The sequence below is a fragment of the Phyllobates terribilis genome, unplaced genomic scaffold, assembly GCF_046119375.1.
Source record: "Phyllobates terribilis strain yellow unplaced genomic scaffold, ASM4611937v1 Scaffold_5__5_contigs__length_657084704, whole genome shotgun sequence".
NCBI lineage: Eukaryota > Metazoa > Chordata > Amphibia > Anura > Dendrobatidae > Phyllobates > Phyllobates terribilis.
Window position 1 is genome coordinate 71,859,760 of NW_027362765.1, and position 24,204 is coordinate 71,883,963.

Genomic DNA, 24,204 nt, shown 5'->3' on the forward strand with positions numbered 1-24,204 from the left:
CACATGGCTCTGTTACATACACATCGTACACACACGGCTCCGCTACATACACATCGTACACACACGGCTCCGCTACATACACATCGTACACACACGGCTCCGCTACATACACATCGTACACACACGGCTCTGCTACATACACATCGGACACACACATCGTACACACACGGCTCTGCTACATACACATCGTATACACATGGCTCTGCTACATACACGGCTCTGCTACATACACATCGTACACACACGGCTCTGCTACATACACATCGTACACACACGGCTCTGCTACATACACATCGGACACACACATCGTACACACACGGCTCTGCTACATACACATCGTATACACATGGCTCTGCTACATACACGGCTCTGCTACATACACATCGTACACACACGGCTCCGCTACATACACGGCTACATACACATCGTACACACACGGCTCTGCTACATACACATCGGACACACACATCGTACACACACGGCTCTGCTACATACACATCGTACACACACGGCTCTGCTACATACACATCGTACACACACGGCTCTGCTACATACACATCGTACACACACGGCTCTGCTACATACACATCGGACACACACATCGTACACACACGGCTCTGCTACATACACATCGTATACACATGGCTCTGCTACATACACATCGTACACACACGGCTCCGCTACATACACGGCTACATACACATCGTACACACACGGCTCTGCTACATACACATCGGACACACACGGCTCTGCTACATACACATCGTATACACACGGCTCTGCTACATACACGGCTCTGCTACACACACATCATACACACATACGGCTCAGCTACACACACATCATACACACACGGCTCTGCTCCGTATACATCGTACACACACGGCTCTGCTCCGTATACATCGTACACACACGGCTCTGCTACATACACATCATGCACACACGGCTCTGCTCCATACACATCGTACACACACGGCTCCGCTACATACACATCGTACACACACGGCTCCGCTACATACACATCGTACACACACGGCTCCGCTACATACACATCGTACACACACGGCTCCGCTACATACACATCGTACACACACGGCTCCGCTACATACACATCGTACACACACGGCTCCGCTACATACACATCGTACACACACGGCTCTGCTACATACACATCGTACACACACGGCTCCGCTACATACACGGCTACATACACATCGTACACACACGGCTCTGCTACATACACATCGGACACACACATCGTACACACACGGCTCTGCTACATACACATCGTATACACATGGCTCTGTTACATACACATCGTACACACACGGCTCCGCTACATACACATCGTACACACACGGCTCCGCTACATACACATCGTACACACACGGCTCCGCTACATACACATCGTACACACACGGCTCTGCTACATACACATCGGACACACACATCGTACACACACGGCTCTGCTACATACACATCGTATACACATGGCTCTGCTACATACACGGCTCTGCTACATACACATCGTACACACACGGCTCTGCTACATACACATCGTACACACACGGCTCTGCTACATACACATCGTACACACACGGCTCTGCTACATACACATCGGACACACACATCGTACACACACGGCTCTGCTACATACACATCGTATACACATGGCTCTGCTACATACACGGCTCTGCTACATACACATCGTACACACACGGCTCCGCTACATACACGGCTACATACACATCGTACACACACGGCTCTGCTACATACACATCGGACACACACATCGTACACACACGGCTCTGCTACATACACATCGTACACACACGGCTCTGCTACATACACATCGTACACACACGGCTCTGCTACATACACATCGTACACACACGGCTCTGCTACATACACATCGGACACACACATCGTACACACACGGCTCTGCTACATACACATCGTATACACACGGCTCTGCTACATACACGGCTCTGCTACACACACATCATACACACACGGCTCAGCTCCGTATACATCATACACACACGGCTCTGCTCCGTATACATCGTACACACACGGCTCTGCTCCGTATACATCGTACACACACGGCTCTGCTCCGTATACATCGTACACACACGGCTCTGCTACATCCACACTGTAAATCCCTCCTGACCCCACACATAAACTTCCCCTCATCCAGCACCATGACAACCAGCACAGCAGAGTCCTGCATCCACTGAGGCCCCTGATCATGTGACCCCTGACTCCTCCCCTCCTGTGACCTCATCACAGGTCCTGTGCGCACAGAACAGCCATATATCCAGTGTGCGGCTCTGCAGGTGGAGGTATGTGGAGATTCCCCATTACTATTAACCCCCTCAGTGCTGAGCCTGTGATAAATCCCTGTATGTGACTATAATGTGCTTGTGTGTTATACCGGGGGCAGGACGGGGCCATGACTGGATGTAGTGATCATGTGAAGCCGGTAACAGTTCCGGAGATTTCTTACATGGGATCTTTATGATGTTACATCGTCATCTTCTCCCCATTCAGGTCCCTACAATATCGGATCCTCTCAGTGGAGATCTTCTATATAAGAGTATTTTCCTCATTGACCATCAAGGATGGATAGGGACAGGGACAAGATGGCGGAGAGGATATTACACCTCACCCTAGAGATCCTCTTCCGGCTTACTGGAGAGGTGAGAGATTCTGATGACGTCACATTACATCATTCTTATCTATGGGAATAACAGATGGACAGAACTGGAGAGGTGAGGACTCTGGAAATGTCTGTAGTGAGATTTATTAATGTGTCTCTCCATAACCAGGATTACACAGTAGTGAAGAAGACCTCTAGTGAGCGCTGTCAGGCCCCTGGGTCTGAGGGAGGGAGAAGACCCCTGAGCCCAATCACGGGACCTCCACCTTATCCCCTGATACATGAGGACATCAATGACCAGAAGATCCTAGAACTCACCTACAAGATGATTGAGCTGCTGACTGGAGAGGTGACACTGCTGGGAATGCTGGGACATTATACAGTAACGCTATGAAGGGATCGGGGGATGACGGTATCATTGTATGTGTCAGGTTCCTATAAGGTGTCAGGATGTCACCGTCTATTTCTCCATGGAGGAGTGGGAGTATTTAGAAGGACACAAAGATCTGTACAAGGACATCATGATGGAGGTTCCCCAACCCCTCACATCACCAGGTAATAGATAGGACTAAATACACACAGCCTATAATTATCTGAATGTAAAGAATGAATTCAGTCCCTGTATGTGTTTCCTACAGATCTATCCAGTAAGAGGACAACACCAGATAGATGTCCTCGTCCTCTTCTTCCACAGGACTGTAAACAAGAAGATCCCAATGTTCCTCAGTGTCATCAGGTAGAGAGAGAGAATGTGTTATGAATTCTTTGCTATGATGTGTAGAAGGCTGTGAAGGTCTTATGTTCAGTCTTTTTATTCACCGGTATAAGGATTTTTTCACACATGAGTATTTTTGATCGTTGTTTCATCAATATTTGTATGCGAAAACCATGAGTTTCTTCAAAAGACAGAACAGGTGTCAATCTTTCAGTTATAGTTTTTCTCTGTAAGTTCCACTCCTAATATTGGCAAAGTAACCCTAATAAAAAATACTGACGTGTGAATAAGCCCTTATACTGAATGGACAAGTTATTAGAAAAATATTACAATTTGAGAGTCCTCAGTGGTTGATGCCTTTTAATGGCTAACTGAAAAGATGGTAACAAATTGCAAGCTTTCAAGACTACTCAGGTCTCTTCGTCAGTCATAGAATAACACAAAATTTGAAGAGTCACATATTTATACAAAACAGGACAGAATAGTGCAGTAATGAAACAAATAACGTGAAGCAGAACTATCAGTATGGGATGGGGAGAAAGCAGTTGTGGCTGTAAATATTGGAGCAGTTCATAGATAAGCAGTGTGAAAGTTTTATTGTCCTTTAATTAAAGTTTCATCCGAGGCTTTGATGCCCCCACAGGTCTGAGAAGCACATTCCTTAGTTGATATAGAATGACATAAATCCACGTGACACATTCATTCCTGCACTGAGCGTGTCAAAGGTTGTCATTAGTTTGTATTCCCAAACTTTTCTGTCTCTGTGAAATTTGAAATTACCTTTTAATACCAGTAACTTCATGTCCATGATGCTGTGATCAGGGATACAAAAAATTTGGCCACAGGTAGATCTATTCTTTTTTATTTTATTGTGTGGCAATGAGAATTGTTCTAAGTTTTTGCCCTGTCTCCCCTAAATACAGACCCCCAGTTGGACATTTGGTACATATAATTAAGTACACTACATTAGATGTGATGCAGCTGAAAGTACCTGGGATCTTGTAGTCCTGATGTGAGCTGGGAATCTTTATCTTGTCCGTGGTCATTATAAATGGACAGATTTTACATTTTTCTGGTTTCAGGGAAAGGTTCCTGTAGCTGGTGGAGATGACAAGAAGCTTCTGACAATGATGCTTCTTAGATTTGGGGCCCGCTTAAAACACAGAAGTAAGGGATTTGGAAATATAGATTGTAATCTGGCATCTTTTTGTAATAAATATTGTAGTTACCATGCATCTCCCCTAAGCACCTCCAGATTTGGATTGTAGGTGACTACTAGAGGCACCCGGTTGTTTCTTCCAACCAATGAGTAGCTATACTTGATCCCGTGTATACGTGGTCCCAATGTCTGTTACAAACTGCGGACAGCAGAGTCACATAATGACTGATTTTTCCTCACCCTAGGATATTGGCAAAAATAGTTAGCAATAGTTTCTAATTTTACCGGTCATACCCCAATGATTAAAATTAACTATGGACAGAATTTTAGATTTCTTAAATACTGGGGTAGAGAAGTCTGCTATGCATGCAAATAATGTTTTTCTTTAGGAAATTATCAAAGCATTTTATGTTGATTTACTTGGAAAACTAATTCTTCTCGGTGCCTCTGTACCTAGACTGTCAGTATTTTTTTTTTATGGATATAAGCAGTTTAGATGAACGGTGTTGCCACAAAGTGGCCAAAATTCACCAATAATGTATACTGCTGTAAAGTCCTCCATTGTGCAAAAATGGACTCCTCCATTTCCAGAGTTTGTGTTGCTTTAGTTTATAGTATGGGGATAGTTTGTTTACTGTCCTGATCAAATTTCATGGTAGGAGTCATCTCTCTTTCTTTTGTTTCCTAGCAGAACATAGATGTAAGGCCTTGGCAGAAGGTAGTCTTCTTAGAACACTGCCTGTCACAAGGCACCAAACATCTTGCAGAGGAATGGGAGGTCACCATACAGCAGCTTAAAATTGCCCCAAAAATATTGTCTACAGCCGAGACCTGTGGCTTATTATTCAGCCAGATTGGACTTTGTCGCCAAGGTTGCACCCTCTTGTGTCAGAGACATTTCTGTGGTTTATGCTTAAAAAAGCCACAGAAATGGTTCTTGATTACAAAGTTACACTTAACATGATATTTATGATGTTCTTAGTCAGGTATAGCCTAGACACATTACAGTGTGCCCTTTTCATGCCCCAAATGTAGAAGTCAAGCCATGTACTGTTTTGAATCCAACTATGTTCTAGTCCATGGATTCAAAAGGTGGGAAAGATGAGGAAAGTGACCTATAGGACACATCAGACATATATATGCCTCATGATTGCATTGCTTAGCTGCAACAAGAAGCAGCATGGTTTCATCATGTCTCAAATGAGCCAATTTTAAAGCAGATTTTGAGTTTTGTTGTACATTGATTCAGATACCAAGATTCTGGTAAATTCTACACTGGATATGGTATTGTTATACAATATGAGGTAATAAAAGCTGAACCACTCCGTCCTCACCTATCGGCACAGGAGGCAGAGCTGAAGGCACTCACTAAGGCGTGTAGAGAGACAAAGGGTAAGATGGCCAAATGTGTATGTGGATCCTTCCTAACATCACATGAGAAGCCTACAAAAACCGCAGAGAGTGTAAGGCCCTGATGAAGGCTTGGCTGTTGAATAAGCTTGGCATAATGAAGATAAAGCTCACACCTGAGCCGATGCCGATGAAGCCAGAGGAAATGCTTGTGCAGACATTGGCATCTAGGAAGAGGCCTAGAGTCGAGAGTCTAGTATCACTGCAGACGAGGACCTCAGTGGCACCTGTCACTCCCGATACTCTTTAATCCCTACAGAAACAGACGGCTCAGCAGGAAAAGGAGTGGGAGATGCAGAGAATCCAGCTGACTGAGGAAGGCTTTTGGGTAAAGGACGGTAAGCTTTACATAGTTACATAGTTTATAAGGCCGAAAAAAGACAAGCGTCCATCCAGTTCAGCCTATTTCTTGTGCACTGCAGCTATTCCGCAGCGTTGATCCAGGGGAAGGCAACAAAAAACCATGCGGTATAGGCCAATTTACATCATTGAGGAAAAATTCACTTCCCGCCACCAATCTGGCAGTCAGATTAAATCCCTGGATTAATTAACTAAGCATAAGATGTAATTTTATTGTTCTCAAGAAAGGCGTCCAGGCCTCTCTTGAACTCATTAAGTGAGTTGGACATCACCACTTCCTCTCCCAGAGAGTTCCAGAGTCTCACGGCTCTGACCGTAAAGAATCCCCTTCTATGCTGGTGCAGGAACTTCCTTTCCTCCAGACGCATAGTGTGCCCCCTCGTCTTTGTCACCATCCTTGGTATAAACAGGTCATGGGAGAGATCTCTGTACTGCCCCCTGATGTATTTATACATTTTTATGAGGTCTCCCCTAAGCCTTCTCTTTTCCAACGTAAATAGGCCTAATTTTGACAACCTCTCTGGGTATTCTAGGCCCTCCATTCCCTTTATTACCTTAGTCGCCCTCCTTTGTACCCTCTCTAGCTCCAATATGTCTTTCCTGAGCACCGGAGCCCAGAACTGTGCACAATATTCTAAGTGCGGCCTTACCAGCGCTTTATACAGAGGAAGAACAATGTTCTCATCATATGCCCCTATTCCTCTTCTGATGCATGCCATGACTCTATTTGCCTTCGCAGCTGCTGCCTGACACTGGGCACTCCAATTTAATTTGCTATTAACCAAGATGCCCAGGTCCTTCTCCATGTCAGATTTCCCCAACGGTTTCCCATTTAATATGTATGGGTGACTGCTGTTTTTCTTTCCCATGTGCATGACCTTACATTTCTCGGCATTGAACCCCATTTGCCATTTTTTGGCCCAACTCCCCAATTTATCTAAATCCTCCTGTAGCTGTGCCCTATCCTCATCTGTATTAACTACTTTACAAAGTTTAGTATCATCTGCAAATATTGCTATTTTACTATGCAACCCTTCCACTAGATCATTAATAAATATATTAAATAATATAGGGCCCAAGACAGACCCTTGAGGCACCCCGCTAGTAACCCTGACACACCCTGAGCTTACTCCATTGATAACCACCCTCTGCTTTCTATCACTCAGCCAGCTATTTACCCACTTGCACACATTATCCCCCAGACCAAGCATTCTCATTTTATAAACCAACCTTTTGTGTGGCACGGTATCAAACGCTTTGGAAAAGTCAAGGTATACAACATCCACTGACTCTCCCCGGTCCAGCTGTGAGCTCACCTCCTCATAGAAGACGATCAGGTTTGTTTGGCAGGAGCGATCCCTCATGAATCCATGTTGATATGGAGTTAGACAGTTATTATCATTAAGATATTCTACAATAGCATCTCTAAGAAATCCTTCAAACAATTTACCCACAACAGACGTTAAGCTTACTGGTCTATAGTTCCCAGGGTCACTTTTAGACCCCTTTTTGAATATTGGTACCACATTTGCTTGGCGCCAGTCTAGTGGGACAGTCCCTGTCCATAAAGAGTGCTTGAATATAAGATACAGCGGTCTGTCTATCACATTACTTAATTCTTTTAGTACCCGGGGGTGTATGCCATCTGGGCCTGGTGACTTGTCTATTTTGATATTATTTAGGCGTTTCTGAACTTCCTCCTGGGTTAGGTGGGTGATATTTAGCGGAGGGTTTACTTTATCACTCTGCATTTCCTCCGATAAATTGTTTTCTTTTGTGAAAACAGTGGAGAAGAAGCTATTGAGTAGGTTTGCTTTACCCTCATCGCCCTCTATGATTTTCCCCAGGTTATTTTTCAATGGGCCAACTCCATCAGTTTTAATCCTTTTACTGTTTATATAGTTAAAGAACAGTTTGGGATTCGTTTTACTTTCCTTGGCAATTAGTCTCTCTGTCTCCTCTTTTGCTATTCTTATTTGTTTCTTACAGATTTTGTTTTTTTCCCTATAAGATATTAGCGCTTCCTCGCTGCCTTCATGTTTAAGTTTACCGAAAGCCCTTTTTTTGTTTTTCATTGCCCTCTTGACTTCCTTATTTAGCCACATTGACTTCCTCCTATTCCTAGCCCTTTTATTCCCATAAGGTATGTACCTTCTACAGTGACTATGTAGGACTGTTTTGAAAATTTCCCATTTTCTATCCGTGCTCCTATTACTAAAGATACTATCCCAGTCTATAAGCTGAAGGGCATCGCTTAGCTGATCAAACTTTGCCCTCCTGAAGTTCAGTGTTTTTGTGACTCCCAGAGCTTTGTCTGCCACAATCTCTCTACTCATTGATGGACCAGGTAACCCATGGACTAATGCATTTGTCAAAGACAGCTATGTGTGTGATTAGGTGGACAAGGTATGGGTGGCATCAGGGGTTTAGTACCCAGGCAGCCAGGTACACCCACTCTTGCTTGATGTGTGCCTGACAGAACGTAGTGCATTTAAATAACATAGGGTTTTTATTAACACTGTTTTTGATCAATAGCATAAAAGCCATCCTACCATGGCACGGTGACCCTATTCAGGACGGTCCTACACTGTCTAATATTAAGTTATTTAAATGCACTTTTGCTTTTTACTTATTTAGTTACAGCCGGGTGTAAGCTCATTGTGTTTCTTGTAGGTTTTGTCTGTTTTATGGCCAATGAGACCATGCGTTTATATGTTGCATGTATACCAACTCAAACTCTCCCGCTGAATGTGTGTGTTTAAGCTAAATAAGGGCCAATATATGCAGGATTACATAAGAAATATTCTAGAAATTGTGGAGCAAATGTAGGACATTGGGGAAGATCTAAAGGATTTCCATGTTGCTGCACTGTTAGTAAGCGGTCTGCCTGAAAGCTATGACACACTTGTAATGGCACTAGATGCACACCCAGAATATGAGCTTACATTGGAGAATATCAGAGGAAAGCTTGTAGATTAGTATAAGTGAAAGACAGAAAGTGTAAGCAGCAGTGGGGTATCCAAAGCAGAATCTGCTTTAAAATCCAAGTTCTACCCCAAAATAAAACAAGCAGCTATTTGTTCAACCTTGGAGAAAGTTTAATTTCTTAGTCTAGCAGAAAACAGGTGTCTGTAGCCTGGTGATCTACAGAAGCGGAGTATGTGTCTGCAGCCTACGCAAGTTAAGAGGTCACTTGGTTAAACCAGGTATTGGGCGATCTTGGTAAGCCATCAACTCAAACGACTGTGATTTAAGAAGACAACCAAGGATGCATTACACTTGCATGCCGTGGGAAGATCAATGCGAGAACCAAACACATTGATGTTAAACATCATCACGTGATTTGATAGAGCGTGGCATAATTGAGTTTGTTTATTGCGAGACTGACCAGCTGATAGCTGATGTTATGACAAAGCCACTTCCAAGAGCCAAAGTTGAGGAATTATAATCCTGATCTAGGAGCCAAGCCAAAAAATATCTGATATGGAAAGAGACCTGTTTTTCTACCTGGAGTGTATCTTATTAAGAATAGAGCTATCAGCAAGTATTCAGTCCATGACTTGCCAGTCTCCTCTTTTGCCTTCTGTATTTTTAACTTTAATGTCTCATTTAACCTTTCCACCTTCCCACTTGACTGTGGATGTCAATGAGAGTGGAAAGCCTGCTCAATTGCCAGAAACTGTAAACCTTTCCTATAACTTGTACTTCTATCACCTCGGGAAGCCCATATCTACATACTATCTCCTTCATGAGTTTTTGAGCAGTAACTAGCTGTATCTATTGATACTGGATATAGCTCAGGCTAACCTGAAAAGAGATCAACACACACAATCACAAAACAAATACATTTTTAAAATGATTCAATAAAGTTGAACTTTCATACTGGATCTGGGACACCATCAGTTTATATTTTTTTTGTAGATGGAGCTTACCGCCTGTTTTCCACAGACCTTCCTATGTCAGCTAGGCTCCCTGCGTCACCCGCTCCTTCTTTCTTTGTTGAGCCCCATGCTTCTGCAGCTATTTAAGTATATCAAAAGTGAGGTCATGGTTTGATTTAGTACCAGACTCTTGGTCTCTTAACCGCTTTTTTGGTGGCTGCGTTTATGCAGGCATTTCCCCTGACTTCACTGGTGTTAACTCTCATGTGAAATTTTATTTTCACTATGCCAAGCTTTTTCGGTAACAGCATGACCTCCATAATGGCTCATACAGTCAGTCTTTTCTTTTATGGGTTTCCCATTTAACATTAGGAAAAATCTGCTGTCTATATACATATTGGCCGTCTTACCCTTTGCCGCTTTACACGCCTCAGTTAGTGCCTTCAGCTATGCCTCCTTTCAGCTGAACCACTTCTCATACAGATGAGGAGGGAGTGCTTCGGCTTTTAATAACTCATGTGGTGTAACTACTGCATATTCCGTTTAGAATTGACCAGCATCTTGGTAACTGGATCTATCTATGGGCAGCACAGTGGCTCAGTGGTGAGCACTTGCAGCGCTGGGGTCCTGGATTCAAATCCTACCAGGAAAACATCTGCAAGGAGTTTGTATGTTCTCCCCGTGTTTGCTTGGGTTTCCTCAGGGTTCTATGGTTTCTTCCCACATTCCAAAGACATACTGATAGGGAAATTAGATTGTGAGCCCCAATGGGGACAGTGCCAATATTGTCTGTGAATCACTGTGGAATTAATGTCGCTATGTAAGTGAGTAAAATAAATATCTACAAAGACTAAAAATATGAATCAGCAATGAGCTCATCTGAAACATGATTAAATCATATTGTTGCCTGAGCAACGCAATCATGAGGTGTACATATGACTTGATATTTCCTCCTCTATTAGGGAATATAAGTCACAATTCAGTGACAAAATCATAGCTGGACTCAAGATTTTACATCATCTGTTTTTTTACATATGGGGGTATGTAAATGGCACATTGAAGTCAACAGTTTCCATGGCATTGAAATGTGTCTAGGTTGTAACTGACTGAGGACACCATGAATATCATGTTGAGTGTAAAGTGTAACTTTGGTCACTTTTTGTAGTTGTACTGCTTTGTATTTGAAAACTGTTTATAAAAAAATTGTCTGATTTAAAAAAAAAAAAAGTGTAACTTTGTAATCGAGAACTATTTCTGTGGCCTTTTCAAGCATGGCTTGAACCACAGAAATGGATCTGACACAAGAGGGTGCAACGCTGGCGACAGGCTTTAGTTTGGCTAAAAAATAGGGCTCAGGTCTCTGTTGTTGGTCGTGTTTTTGAGTAAGCACTGAAGTGACATGGCCGCTCACCTCAGTGCAGAACAAGTTGGGTAAACCAAGAGCCGGAGCCAAGATAATTAGGGATTTTAGGGAGTCAAAATTGTGTTGAGCTTATGGGGTCAGATTGAAGTGGTGTGTAAACAGACAATCACACAGGGGCTGCATGAGCCGGGATGCAGATCGTATCCATGGCCTGCAGGATGACATTAGACCCAGAAATGTCCTGAGCCGTGTAATGTTTTGGGGCAATTTAAAGGGGTTTTCTGACCACAACCTACTCACATTCTCTTCTCTCTCCTCCCCGGGGCAACAATCCCCACTCCACAAACTTGCATACCCTCGCAGAAATTTCAAACACCTTGACCTACACTCACTCTCTGAATCCCTCCTCCCTCTTACAGACATTAGTTCCTTACATGATGCAGATGTTGCTGCCACTTTATACAACACCACAACCGCTGCGGCTCTCAATTCGGTCGCCCCCTCACACATTCCAAGGCTCGCAAATCAACAGACAACCCTGGCACACCAGCCTAACTAAAGACCTGCGACGGGCCTCCAGGGTTGCTGAGCGTAGATGGAAAAGGTCCCACTCCCATGAGCACTTCATCGCATTCAAACAGTCCCTCACTACCTTCAAGTCCACACTCACTGCAGCAAAACAAATATACTTCACATCTCTCATATCCTCCCTGTCTCACAACCCCAAGCAACTATTCAACACCTTCAATTCTCTCCTCCGTCCCCCAGTGCCTCCTCCCTCTCCTCTTATTTCAGCCGAAGACTTTGCCTCATTCTTCAAGCAGAAGATTGACACCATCAGACAAAGCTTTTGCCTAAAGCCCCCACAGCCCCTCCCCACACCTACTCAACCCTCTTCCTCCAAAACCACCTTCTCCACCATTTCTGAAGATCAACTTTCCTCCTTACTCTCCAAATCACACCTCACCACCTGTAAACTTGACCCAGTCCCGTCCCACCTCATCCCAAACCTTAGCACTATCTTCATCCCAGCCCTAGCCCACCTCTTCAACCTGTCACTAACAACTGGTGTCTTCCCCTCATGCTTCAAGCATGCCTCAATCACACCCATCCTCAAAAAGCCCTCCCTTGACCCATCCTCTGTGTCTAGCCTCCTGCTCTGTGGCCTCCCTTCCAACACTTTCGCACCCCTCCAATCTATCCTAAACTCCGCTGCCCGACTAATCCACCTGTCCCCCCACTATTCCCCGACCTCTCCTCTGTCAATCTCTTCACTGGCTCCCCATTACCCAGAGACTCCAGTTCAAAACCCTAACCATGACATACAAAGCCATTCACAACCTGTCTCCTCCATATATCTCTGACCTAGTCTCCCGTTACATAACCGCACGCAACCTCCGATCCTCACAAGATCTCCTTCTCTACTCCCCTCTTATCTCCTCCTCCCACAATCGCATACAAGATTTCTCCCGTGCATCCCCCCCTACTCTGGAACTCTCTACCCCAACGTATCAGACTCTCGCCTACCGTGGAAACCTTCAAAAGGAACCTGAAGACCCACCTCTTCCGACAAGCCTACAACCTGCAGTAACCACCGCTCCACCATACTGCTGCACGACCAGCTCTACCCTCACCTACTGTATCCTCACCCATCCCTTGTAGATTGTGAGCCCTCGCGGGCAGGGTCCTCGCTCCTCCTGTACCAGTCGCTGTCACATTGTGTTCAAGATTATTGTAATTGTTCTTGTATTATACCCCTTTTTCACATGTAAAGCGCCATGGGATAAATGGCGCTATAATAATAAATAATAATAATAATACCACAGCTCCTGGGCAGGGGAGGAAGCAAAAGAGTATACAGACATTACAGCAGGGCATCACAGAGGATTCATTTTGTGAGGTAAAATATTTCATTTTGTGAGGTAAAACATTTTACTGCCTGTTTTTAAACAATATTTTACCTCAGAAAATGAATCCTCTGCGATCCCCGGCTGTAATATCTGTATACTCTTTTGCTTCCTCCCCTGCTGTAATGTCTGTATACTCTTTTGCTTCCTCCCCTGCCCAGGAGATGTGGTATGTTCCATACACAGTCAGACACAGACAATTTTTAAAATGAACTTTTGGTTGTGGGAAAACCCCTTTAAGCTGCTGTATTGTGAACTTCCTTTCCTCTGTGAGATGTTAGGTGCCTTGTGCCGGGCAGTGTCCTAAGGAGACTACCTTCTGCTGACAGAACTGTAGTTTGTTCTTAGAGGTCTTCCATCCATGTTCAGCTAGGAAACAGAAAAGTAAGATAGATGACTTGTGAGATGAGATTTGATCTTGACAGCAAAGCAATATATTATCCACATACTGAAACAACACAACCTTCGGATATGGAGAATTCCATTTTTGCAAAATGGAGGACATTGAAGCAGTATATTTTATCAGTTAATTTTGAGAACCTTTTGGTGACATTGTCCATACATACTGGTTATGGCCATGGGTGAAGGCAAATAAATACTTTTTGTCTGGGTGCAGGGGTAGAGAAAAGAATGTATTTGCCAAGTAATTCACCATAAAATGAATGGAATGAAATCTTTGATGATTTCGCAGAAAACCATGCATGGATGACAGACTCAGCTGCCCTAGTATCTATTAAGAAATCTACAGTTTTGTCTGAAGGCAGAGTCAATTTAATCATTGGGGTAGGTAAAGTAGAATTAGAACTATAACAGGATGCATGCTAGCTATTGGTTTGCCAACATCCTAGGATGAAGAAGAATAAGCCTCAGTTAACTGTCAAGAGAGTGGGGGCTGCTGTTTGGCTGCTGCTTTCCTCTCTCCCCCTGCTCTCTGAGGAGTACTAGTCATGGCCCCCTTTGTCATTGTTGGTTGTTAAGGGTGTTCTCTTTCGGCTCTGTCTACTGTACCTCAGGTAAACACTCTTGAAGCTTCACTCCCTTTGTCCTAGGAGCCTGAATCAATTTCTGCTTCGCCTCTTTAGGGAGTTGCAATAGGTCTTTCCAATCATTCCCTCGCCACTCAGGATGCACTTTCACAAGTTCCTCCTTTAATAGGTTTCTTTTACACAAAAGCAGTTCCCAGTAAGGGTATCCCAGATCTATCCAAATCATTTACAAATGGGAGAAATATTTATCTGTCTGAGTCCAATGCTATAAGACTTTACAGTACTGTTCTCCTGGGGCTAATGTCTGCAAGTTTGAGTTCTTTCTACTCTTAGAGGCGAAACGACTTCGAGATCGCGAAGCGTATTGGATGTACAGCCTTAATACCTGCAACTCTAATGGATTGAACATGCTCAAAGAACTCATGTATCACTACCGAGACATTTCATATTATTGGGATTGTTGTCCTTGTATTTGTGTTTGTTCTTATATTTTTCTGTTTTTTTTAGTTAGTTAAATTTTTGTCTGATTTTATTGGTGATCACGTGACTATTTGACATGCACTCATTGGTCCTTTTGTGATTTAAGTCTTTGTAGTCATTTTGTCTGAAACACACATAGCGTTCTTTGTCAAAGCTGCAAACACGTTGCTGCCTATGTAAATACCATACAGTGATTTTTTTTATCTATTTTTTCAATAACCTTGCAATTTTAAGAAGCTTGATTTTTTAAGATGCTGGATTGTTTCCTGCTGATATGCATCAACCAACGCCTCAAAGTCTTTCCATGTATAGTTTATATGTAACCTTTATCAGCTGGATCTGTCTGAAGAAAAGAACAGGCTTTTTGTTGGGGTTAAGAAGCTTTTTCAGCATAGCTAACTGAGCTTGTACTCTGTTATAGTCACCCCTTTAAAGAGTGGCAGTCCTTCATGTCTGAGGAGTACTAGTCATGGACCCCTTTCTCATTGTTGGTTGTTAAGGGTGTTCTCTTTCGGCTCCGTCTACTGCACCTCAGGTAAACACTCTTGAAGCTTGTCTCACTGTGCTGGATCACTTTTCTCTTGTGTATTTAGGTACCAAGCCACTTTCAAACCCTACACTCTTGTGTAGGTAAGCAACAAGCCACTTTCAAACCTTACATTCATGTAGAGGTAGGCAACAAGTCACTTTCAAACCTTACATTCGTGTAGAGGTAGGCAATAGTGTTGAGCGAGTATGTTCTGTTCCTAGTATGCTCGGGCCGAGCTCCGAGTATTTACAGCTGCTCGGTGATGTGTTTGAATCGCTCCCATGTGCATGATTTGCAACTGTTTGACAGCTTTAGTAAATGTGAGGAATGTGTAAGAAATAGACATTGCTCTCATGTAATAAAGCTGTCAAACAGTCGCAAATCATGCACACAGGAGCGATTCAAATACATCACCGAGCAGCTATAAATACTCGGAGCTCGGCCCGAGCATACTCGGTGAAAGGGTTAATAGAACATACTCACTCAACACTAGTAGGCAATAATCCACTTTCAAACCCTACACTCTTGAGTATGTAGGCAACAAGCCACTTTTAAGCCCTACTTACGTGTGTAGTTGGCCATCAAGAAACTTTCAAACCCTAAACTCGTGTGTAGGTAGGCAACAAGCCACTTTCAATCCCTAAACTCGTGTGAAGGTAAGCAACAAGTCACTTTCAAACCCTACACTCGTGTGTAGGTAGGCAACAAGCCACTTTCAAACACTACATTCGTGTGTAGGTGGGCATCACTTGCCTACCTACACACGAGTGTAGGGTTTGAAACAAACCACTTTCAAACCTTGCATAATATGAACTCCAGTAAACCGACTACAAGATACACCTTCTATTGGGTTGATCCTTCTCAACAGTCAAAGAAGACAAAGAAGCAATAGCAATCCACCAGGTATAAATACCACTATATTTCATACTTATACACTAATCCCATTGCATGCACATAGCTAAAAAAGTCATAGGTATCTGTTTAAATAGTGTAACAAAGAAAAATTCCCATAGAAAGATTTAGCTGATAGGAATTTATGGATGTTAACAGAAATGTGAAGCATCTCTGTCAAACAGTGTTATCTGATCAAACCAAAAGTTATAAAAGATTAATACATAGAGATGTTGAGATTTACTGTTGTCTGTTTTTTTAAATCATTTCCAATGAGTTCCCCATCTGTCTGACTTGCAATATTTGTTTCAGGGTAAAGGTCTGCCCCATATTAATACTACAGAGACCTATGTGATGGGTGATGAACGGTGTAAAGAGGAGATTCCTACATATGACTACCCAGGTGAGTAGTAACCACTAAATGCCGAGATGTCTCAGATTCTTCTTAGTCACTGGATGGTATAATTATGTGTTACATTTTTTAGGGTTTGTTCATACAGACTTTTTTTTTAGATTTTACACCTAAAGATTTAATCGCTTAAACCAAAAAGGGAAAAAAACACACCTTTTCACACTATTCTGTATGATTGACTCTTCTGTATTTACAGTCTTATCTAACACCGGACACTGTGCTTAGTGAATGTCTCTAAATTTACTTTGAAACTTGTCAGTGTTGGGGATTCGGACTCAGGAGCCCTGATATGGAAGGCAGAAACATTACTAGTGAGCCACAGGCTGCACTGCTATGTACACAATACATTTCTCAGCCTGAAAACCTCAGTAATATTCTTCTTTACAAGCATAATAATTCCAGTATATACAGGTGCTTCTCACAAAAACAGAATATCCTCAAAAATTTAATTTATTTCTGTTCTTCAATATAAAAAGTGAAACTCCTATATTATATAGAGTTATTACAAACAGAGTGATCTATTTCAAGTGTTTATTTCTGTTAATGTTGATGATTATGGCTTACAGCCAATGAAAACACAAAAGTCATTATCTCAGTAAATTAGAATACTTTATAATGCCAGTTTGAAAAATGTTTTTAAAATCCGAAATGTTGGCCTACTTGGTCAGGGTTCCTTTTGCATCAATTACTGCATCAATGCGGCGTGGCATGGAGGCCATCAGCCTGTGGCACTGCTGAGGTGTTATGGAAGCCCAAGTTGCTTTGATAGCAGCCTTCAGCTCATCTGCATTGTTGGGTCTAGTGTCTCTCATTTTCTTCTTGACAATACCCTATAGATTCTCTATCACTTAAACATGAGCCATGTATGAGGGAGTCGGAGTCGTGGAGTCGGTGTCATGGAAATTGAGGAGTCGGAGGTTTGGCTTACCGACTCCACAGCCCTGGTTAATTCCCTACTACAATAATGCTAAACATGGGGCCTCTTACTGTGTTTTAGGTATACAGTTGCATCAATTACTGCATCAATGTGGCGTGGCATGGAGGCGATCAGCCTGTGGCACTGCTGAGGTGTTATGGAAACCCAGGTTGCTTTGATAGCAGCCTTCAGCTCTTCTGCATTGTTGGGTCTGGTGTCTCTCATCTTCCTCTTAACAATACCCATAGATTCTCTATGGGGTTAAAGTCAGGTGAGTTTGCTGGCCAATCAAGTACAGTCATACTGTTATTTTTAAACCAGGTATTTGGTACTTTTGGCAGTGTGGACAAAAAAGCTTTCTACAGAGGGAAGAATGAAGTGCTCAAAAATTTCCTGGTAGACGGCTTCTCTGACTTTTGTCTTGATAAAACACAGCGGACCTACACCAGCAGATGACATGGCTCTCCAAACCATCATTGATTGTGGAAACGTCACACTAGACCTCAAGCAGCTTGGATTGTGGCCTCTCCACTCTTCCTCCAGACTCTGGGACCTTGATTTCCAAATGAAATGCAAAATTTACTTTCATTTGAAAACAACACCTTGGACCACTGAGTAACAGTTCAGGTCTTTTTCTCCTTGGCCCAGGTAAAACGCTTCTGCCGTTGTCTATTGGTCATGAGTGGCTTGACACAAGGAATACGACACTTGTAGCCCATGTCCTGGATACACCTGTGTGTGATGCCTCTTGAAGCAATGACTCCAGCAGCAGTCCACTCCTTGTGAATCTCCCCCAAATTTTTGAATGGCCTTTTCTTAACAATCCTTTCAAGGCTGCGGTTATGCCGGTTGCTTGTGCACCCCTTTCTACCACATTTTTTTCCTTCCACTAAACTTTCCATTGATATGCTTAGATACAGCACTTTGTGAACAGCCAGCTTCTTTATCCATGACCTTTTGTGGCTTACCCTCCTTGTGGAGTGCGTCAATGACTGCTGACTTGACAGATGTCCAGAAGGCTGTCTTCCCCATGATTGTGCAGCCTACTGAAAACAGACTAAGGTACATTTTTAAACACTTAGGAAGCCTTTGCAGGTGTTTTTTGTTAATTATTCTAATTTACTGAGATAATGACTTTTGTGTTTGCATTAGCTGTAATCCTTAATCATCATTAACAGAAATAAACACTTGAAATAGATCAGTCTGTTTGTAATGACTACATAATATAGGAGTTTCACTTTTTGTATTGAAGAACTGAAATAAATTACATTTTTGATGATATTCTAATTTTGTGAGAAGCACCTGTAAATGGTGCAACTGTTTTTAGAATTCTTAAAAAGACACATCAGAATCCAGAGGGATCCCATAATAAATGGGACCACTCTGCTTCAGATGGCATTGGTTGTACAACAGATCAGTTTTGGGCATGAATCCTGTTTTGTTTATTCCTAAAATGGAACAGAAAAAAAGAAAACTCCCAAAGAAAAGTATGAATACAGCCTGAGGCTGTTGACCAAAAGATGGAGATGTCTGTATTTCATTTGTCATCTGAGTGCTGTCCATTCTTCCCTGAGCAATTGATACGAAAGGCTTTGACAAAGAAAAAAACCTGGGTGACACAGATTATAAAAACGGACGAAGGAACCAAAAATGGACGGAGGAACCAAAAATAAATCCAACATATTGAAATATAATTTTTTTAAAATTTATTAACTGAAAAAAACAAATGTCGTCTGATTGAGGCCTAAGTCTATATTTGCATTGTGTATGGGTTACATCTTTATACACGAAAATAAGTGCCCCTGACTAGTACATCGACCCCTTAAGGAGGTGCTCATTTTGGGTTTTTAGGACAATTTTTTCTCTTTTACTTGTCCCGTTTCAAGATCCATGGTATTTCTTATTTTCGTCATCATAGCTGTATGGGGGCTTCTTTTTTTCATGATGAATTGTATTTCTCAGTGGCAGGATTACTTTTTAAGTAACTTTTATTAATTCTTTATAGGAAGAAATAGAAAAAAAAGCATCAATTCTGTTATTTTTTTTTTAGGTTTAAAATTTTCCGCTATTCATGTGCTGCATATATTCATGATGACCATTTTCCATTGGCTGCGATCATATATAAAGAACCTGTTCTCCCTTCTTGTATTTACTGCTTAGTTCCATGAAAAAATACAAAACCATATACTTGCTCCAAATCCATGACTTTTTATAAATCCTCTCTCTCTCTGTCCTGCTCTGTGCTAGACTGCATGTATCTGACAGGAAGGTATGAGACAGACACCATCTAATAGCACTGAGTTACAGGCCCCTTTTATAGGTGTCCACTGATCATATAACTCAGGAATGGGGAACCTCCAGCACGCGGGCCGTTTAAGGCCTGTGATGACCTTTTTTCTGGTTCCCTGGAAGCCAGAACCATAGTTCTTGGGCTCACAGCCCTGTTTTGCCAGTCACTGGCCCTTAAGTTCCTTCTTGCACATGCATTTTGTGTCTCTTATTGTATATACTTCAACCCCAGTGTCTCCTGTGTGATGCATATGCTGCAGTCTCAGTGTATAGTATGTGATGTTTATTAAAACCAGCAAATAGTAATAGATATAATACTAGAGGCGCACCCATAATAAATATGAATACCAGTGGGAAATCTGATATCTTCAGATTTTTCAGCAGATGATCATGGTATTACACCAGATACATTTAAACAACATGCCATTATCTCAGATATATCTCAAGGCCTTCTCAGAAAAAATCTTTCATCTGATCATTCTCAGCCTGTCGTTTATTCTGCTTCGTCAGTGACCGATATGCAAAACAAAAGTCATAAATGAACTAATGAACTATCTATTAAAGAGGAGAAACAGTATTCTTGCTCAGAATGTGGGAAATGTTTTAATGGGAAGTCAGATCTTGTTAGGCATCGGAAAATTCTCACAGGGGAGAAGTCCTTTCCAAGTTTAGAATGTGGAAAATGTTTTCTACAGAAATCACAGCTTATTGTACATCAGAGATCTCACACAGAGGAGAAGCCATTTCATGTTCAGAATGTGGGAAATAGCCGTTTAAGGCCTGTGATTACCTTTTTTCTGGCTCCCTGGAAGCCAGAATCACAGTTCTTGGGCTCACAGCCCTTTAGTTTCTTCTTGCACACGCATTTAGTGTCTCCTATTGTATATACTTCTGCCCCAGTATCTCCTGTGTGATGTATATGCTGCAGTCTCAGTGTATACCATGTGATGTTTATTAAAACCAACAAATTACCAGCACCAAATAGTAAGATCTCATATGAAAAAAAAGGTTCCCCTCCTCTGATATAACTGGTAATGTTAGGTGAAAGGCGAATGAAACATGAAAAATAGAAACAGCTCAACCTTGAGGCCTAACGTCATAATCTAAAGGTCTCTGCTTTGTGCGCTACGTTCTTAGTCAATTGGTAACAACGGTCTGCAAGGATAAAATTGTTTTAAAAGTAAGAGGTTATTGTTATATACTTTTGATCGCTAAACTCAATAAAAATATCGGAAAAATTCCATCACGTACAGTTTTTTCACAAACGCTGACTCCATAGGCTTTTTCTTGCACCATACTTTGACCCCTTTGCGCGACCTTTGGTGGATGATTTTGGTGTCATTAGATTAGTTAGAAATTAACGGACACTGAGCTGTGATTGGTTGCTGTGGTCAGGAGATTTTCTTAACCTAGCTTCCAAAGAGTGTGATGGTGTCCATAGCATCTAATCATAGCATATCTTTAATTTTACCTCAGCAATATAATAAATGAAAGGTGCGCTGTGATTGGTTACTAAGGTAGCAAAGGAAGATTTTCTTGTAGACAGAGTTCATAAGAGTGTGGTGGTGTGCTTATTGTGATTCCGATTAGTATTTAGCGGTTGTGGTGGATTAAACTTTTGTTTCTAACAATGTGATTGAAATGGCTACAAGAGGGTGTGGTAATTCACCCGACAACTTTTGCAGTTGTTTTTTAGTGAAGAAACAACAAAGCAGAATTACGGACTTCGCTAGAAAAAGTGTATTATGCGTGCTTTGGTGTAAAACTAGGTGAACAGAGCAAGTCATGGGCTCCACATGTAGTGTGTTCTACTTGTGTAGAAGAACTACGACAGTCATCTAAAGGAAAGAAAGAGAGCTTTCGTTTTGGCATGCCTATGATGAGGGAACCACAAAATCAGACATGCCTGTCACTTCACCTCAGGAGAAACTTGAAGATGCACCTGATTCAGAAGATTTAGAAGATGAAGAGCTAGATTCTGATAAAGACTTTCACGCTAGTTTCAACGAGCCACAGCTTTTTTCACAACTAGAATTAAATAATTTAGTCAGGGACTTGGACCTTCCTAAACATTCTGCAGAAGTTTTAGGATCTAGACTAAAAGAAAAGAACCTGCTATCTCTTCGTACCTGTTTTTTTACATCTAGGGGCTTCAATAGGAGAAAAATTACTTTGTAAAGGCTGCAAAGTTGTGAGATAACCTCTTCTGTGACCCCACCGAATATTAAGGTTTTTTTCCTTTTTTTTTTTAAGGGGTCCCTTATTAAAACTTTTGCTATAGGGCTCCATGATTTCTATGTCTGCCCCTGCAAGCAAGAAATACCCAATGCTCCGGCCCTGTGATCTGACTCTTAAGATCTATTTATTAAAATGTACTTTGTGGGACAACCCCTTTTAAGTTTGTTTCCATTATGAAAAGGTTCATTGTTATATATGATAAGGAAAAACTTCCTCAATTGTAGACTTTTTTTTAATAAATATCAAGGTGGGCCAGCGAGTTTGTCCAAGTTTTTAATTTTAGTCCTCTGTGTATTTGAGTTTTACATCCCTGCTCCAGGGCATTTTGTGCACTTGAAGGAAAGCTATGAGAATTTAGACTTTATTCTCAAGAAACTTAACTACGAGGATTAAGGATGGTCAATTAAGAATAGTGACATGAAAGTTCTCTTTTTGCTCCTTGGGCAGCAAGGAGGATACACAAAGTACCCATGATTTTTGTGTGAATAGGACAGCTGGGATAGGACTCATCATTGGAGCCAAAAAAGTTGGCCAATGAAAACCTCTTTGCAACCTGGACTTAAGAATATACTGTATATGTGGAAAGTTTAGTAGATCCCACTAAAGTTCTCCTGCCACCACTCCACATTAAGCTTGGATTGATGAAGCAGTTTGTGAAAGCTCTACCGAAAGAAGGAGAGACTTTTAAGTACATGTGTACCAAGTTTCAGGGACTGACTGTCCGAAGAGAAATTGAAGGAAGGCATTTTTGTGGGTCCAGATATTCGGAAACTCATGAAGGACGACTTGTTCGAAAAAAATTAAAGCTTTTGAGAAAAGAGCTTGGGATTCTTTTCAAGAAGTAATGAAGAAATTTATAGGTAATAACAAAGGATTAAAAATGTAAGTCCATCGTGCAGAACATGCTGAAACGTTTCAAAGGTTTGGGTTGGCTGATGAATTTGAAGTTACATTTTTTACATTCCCATATAGACTACTTTGCTGAAAAGAAGAGCAAGGAGAAAAATTTCATCAGGATATCAAGGTGATGGAGTGTGAACATGATTGGGGACTACTGCTGGATACTTCACAGAGAAGATCTGAAAGCCTTCTACAAGAGAAAAGGTATCAAGACAAGCTTTGAAGAGAAAAGGAAAAGATGCAAGAATTATTTTCCAATAAAGCTGCACAGTGAATGTTCAATAAATTTTTAGATATAATATTCTGTACATTTTTGGCTACAATAAAGGTTTTTCTTCTTCATCTCTCTTGTCAATTGTACGTAATTTCATGTGCGATTTGTGTAAAATCCATATGTGATGGTTAAAAATAGACATGTGTTTTTAAATCAGGGTATAAGAAAACATAAGCATCAGACATTGGATTTGAATACATTTTTATAAACCCAAATTTTGCATACCTTATTTCTATTACAATTTGCATGAAAATGTATAAATTATATGATATTGATATGATTTCAATTGCGGCTGTGGAGTTGGTAAGTTAAACCTCCAACTCTGACTCTTCAGTTTCCCTGACTTCTGACTTCAAGTCCGACTCCACGACTCCGACTTCACAGCACTGCCTCACTACTGAGCTTGTACATAAAGTGCAGCACAGATTAATCTCAACTAAAAGCCTACATCCTTAGATCAGGAATAGAATAGACATTTATAGGATATTTCATAACTTCTCAAATTCTTATAAAAAATTTTTACAGCCCATACTGCATTTAACTACTGCACCAATTTATTATATATTTTATACCAACTCCACCAAAATGGACACCGACTCCACGACTCCGAATCCGACTCCACAGCCCTGATTTCAATGCAGTGTAATTGAAAAATAATAAAATTACTTTTGTTTTTGGCAGATGACTGTACCAGGAGTTCAGTGGGAAATCTAATATCTTCAGATTTTGCAGCAGATGATCATGGTGTTACACCAGATACATATGAAGAACATGCCATTATCTCAGATATACCTCAAGCCCTTCTCAGAAAAAATCTTTCATCTGATAATTTTCA

General features: G+C 41.7%; 1 protein-coding gene and 1 pseudogene across 1 annotated transcript; both read left to right on the forward strand.

The window, feature by feature from the left end:
* Positions 1-24,204, forward strand: part of LOC141270768 (uncharacterized) — a 153,781-nt pseudogene that overhangs the window by 33,941 nt on the left and 95,636 nt on the right.
* Positions 2,563-24,165, forward strand: LOC141270762 (oocyte zinc finger protein XlCOF8.4-like). Its single transcript, XM_073680874.1, has 7 exons — positions 2,563-2,699; positions 2,829-3,008; positions 3,091-3,214; positions 3,298-3,395; positions 16,653-16,743; positions 17,750-17,939; positions 24,051-24,165. The coding sequence occupies exons 1-6, from the start codon at positions 2,622-2,624 to the stop codon at positions 17,845-17,847; spliced, it is 669 nt and encodes a 222-aa protein (XP_073536975.1). The 5' UTR covers positions 2,563-2,621; the 3' UTR covers positions 17,848-17,939; positions 24,051-24,165.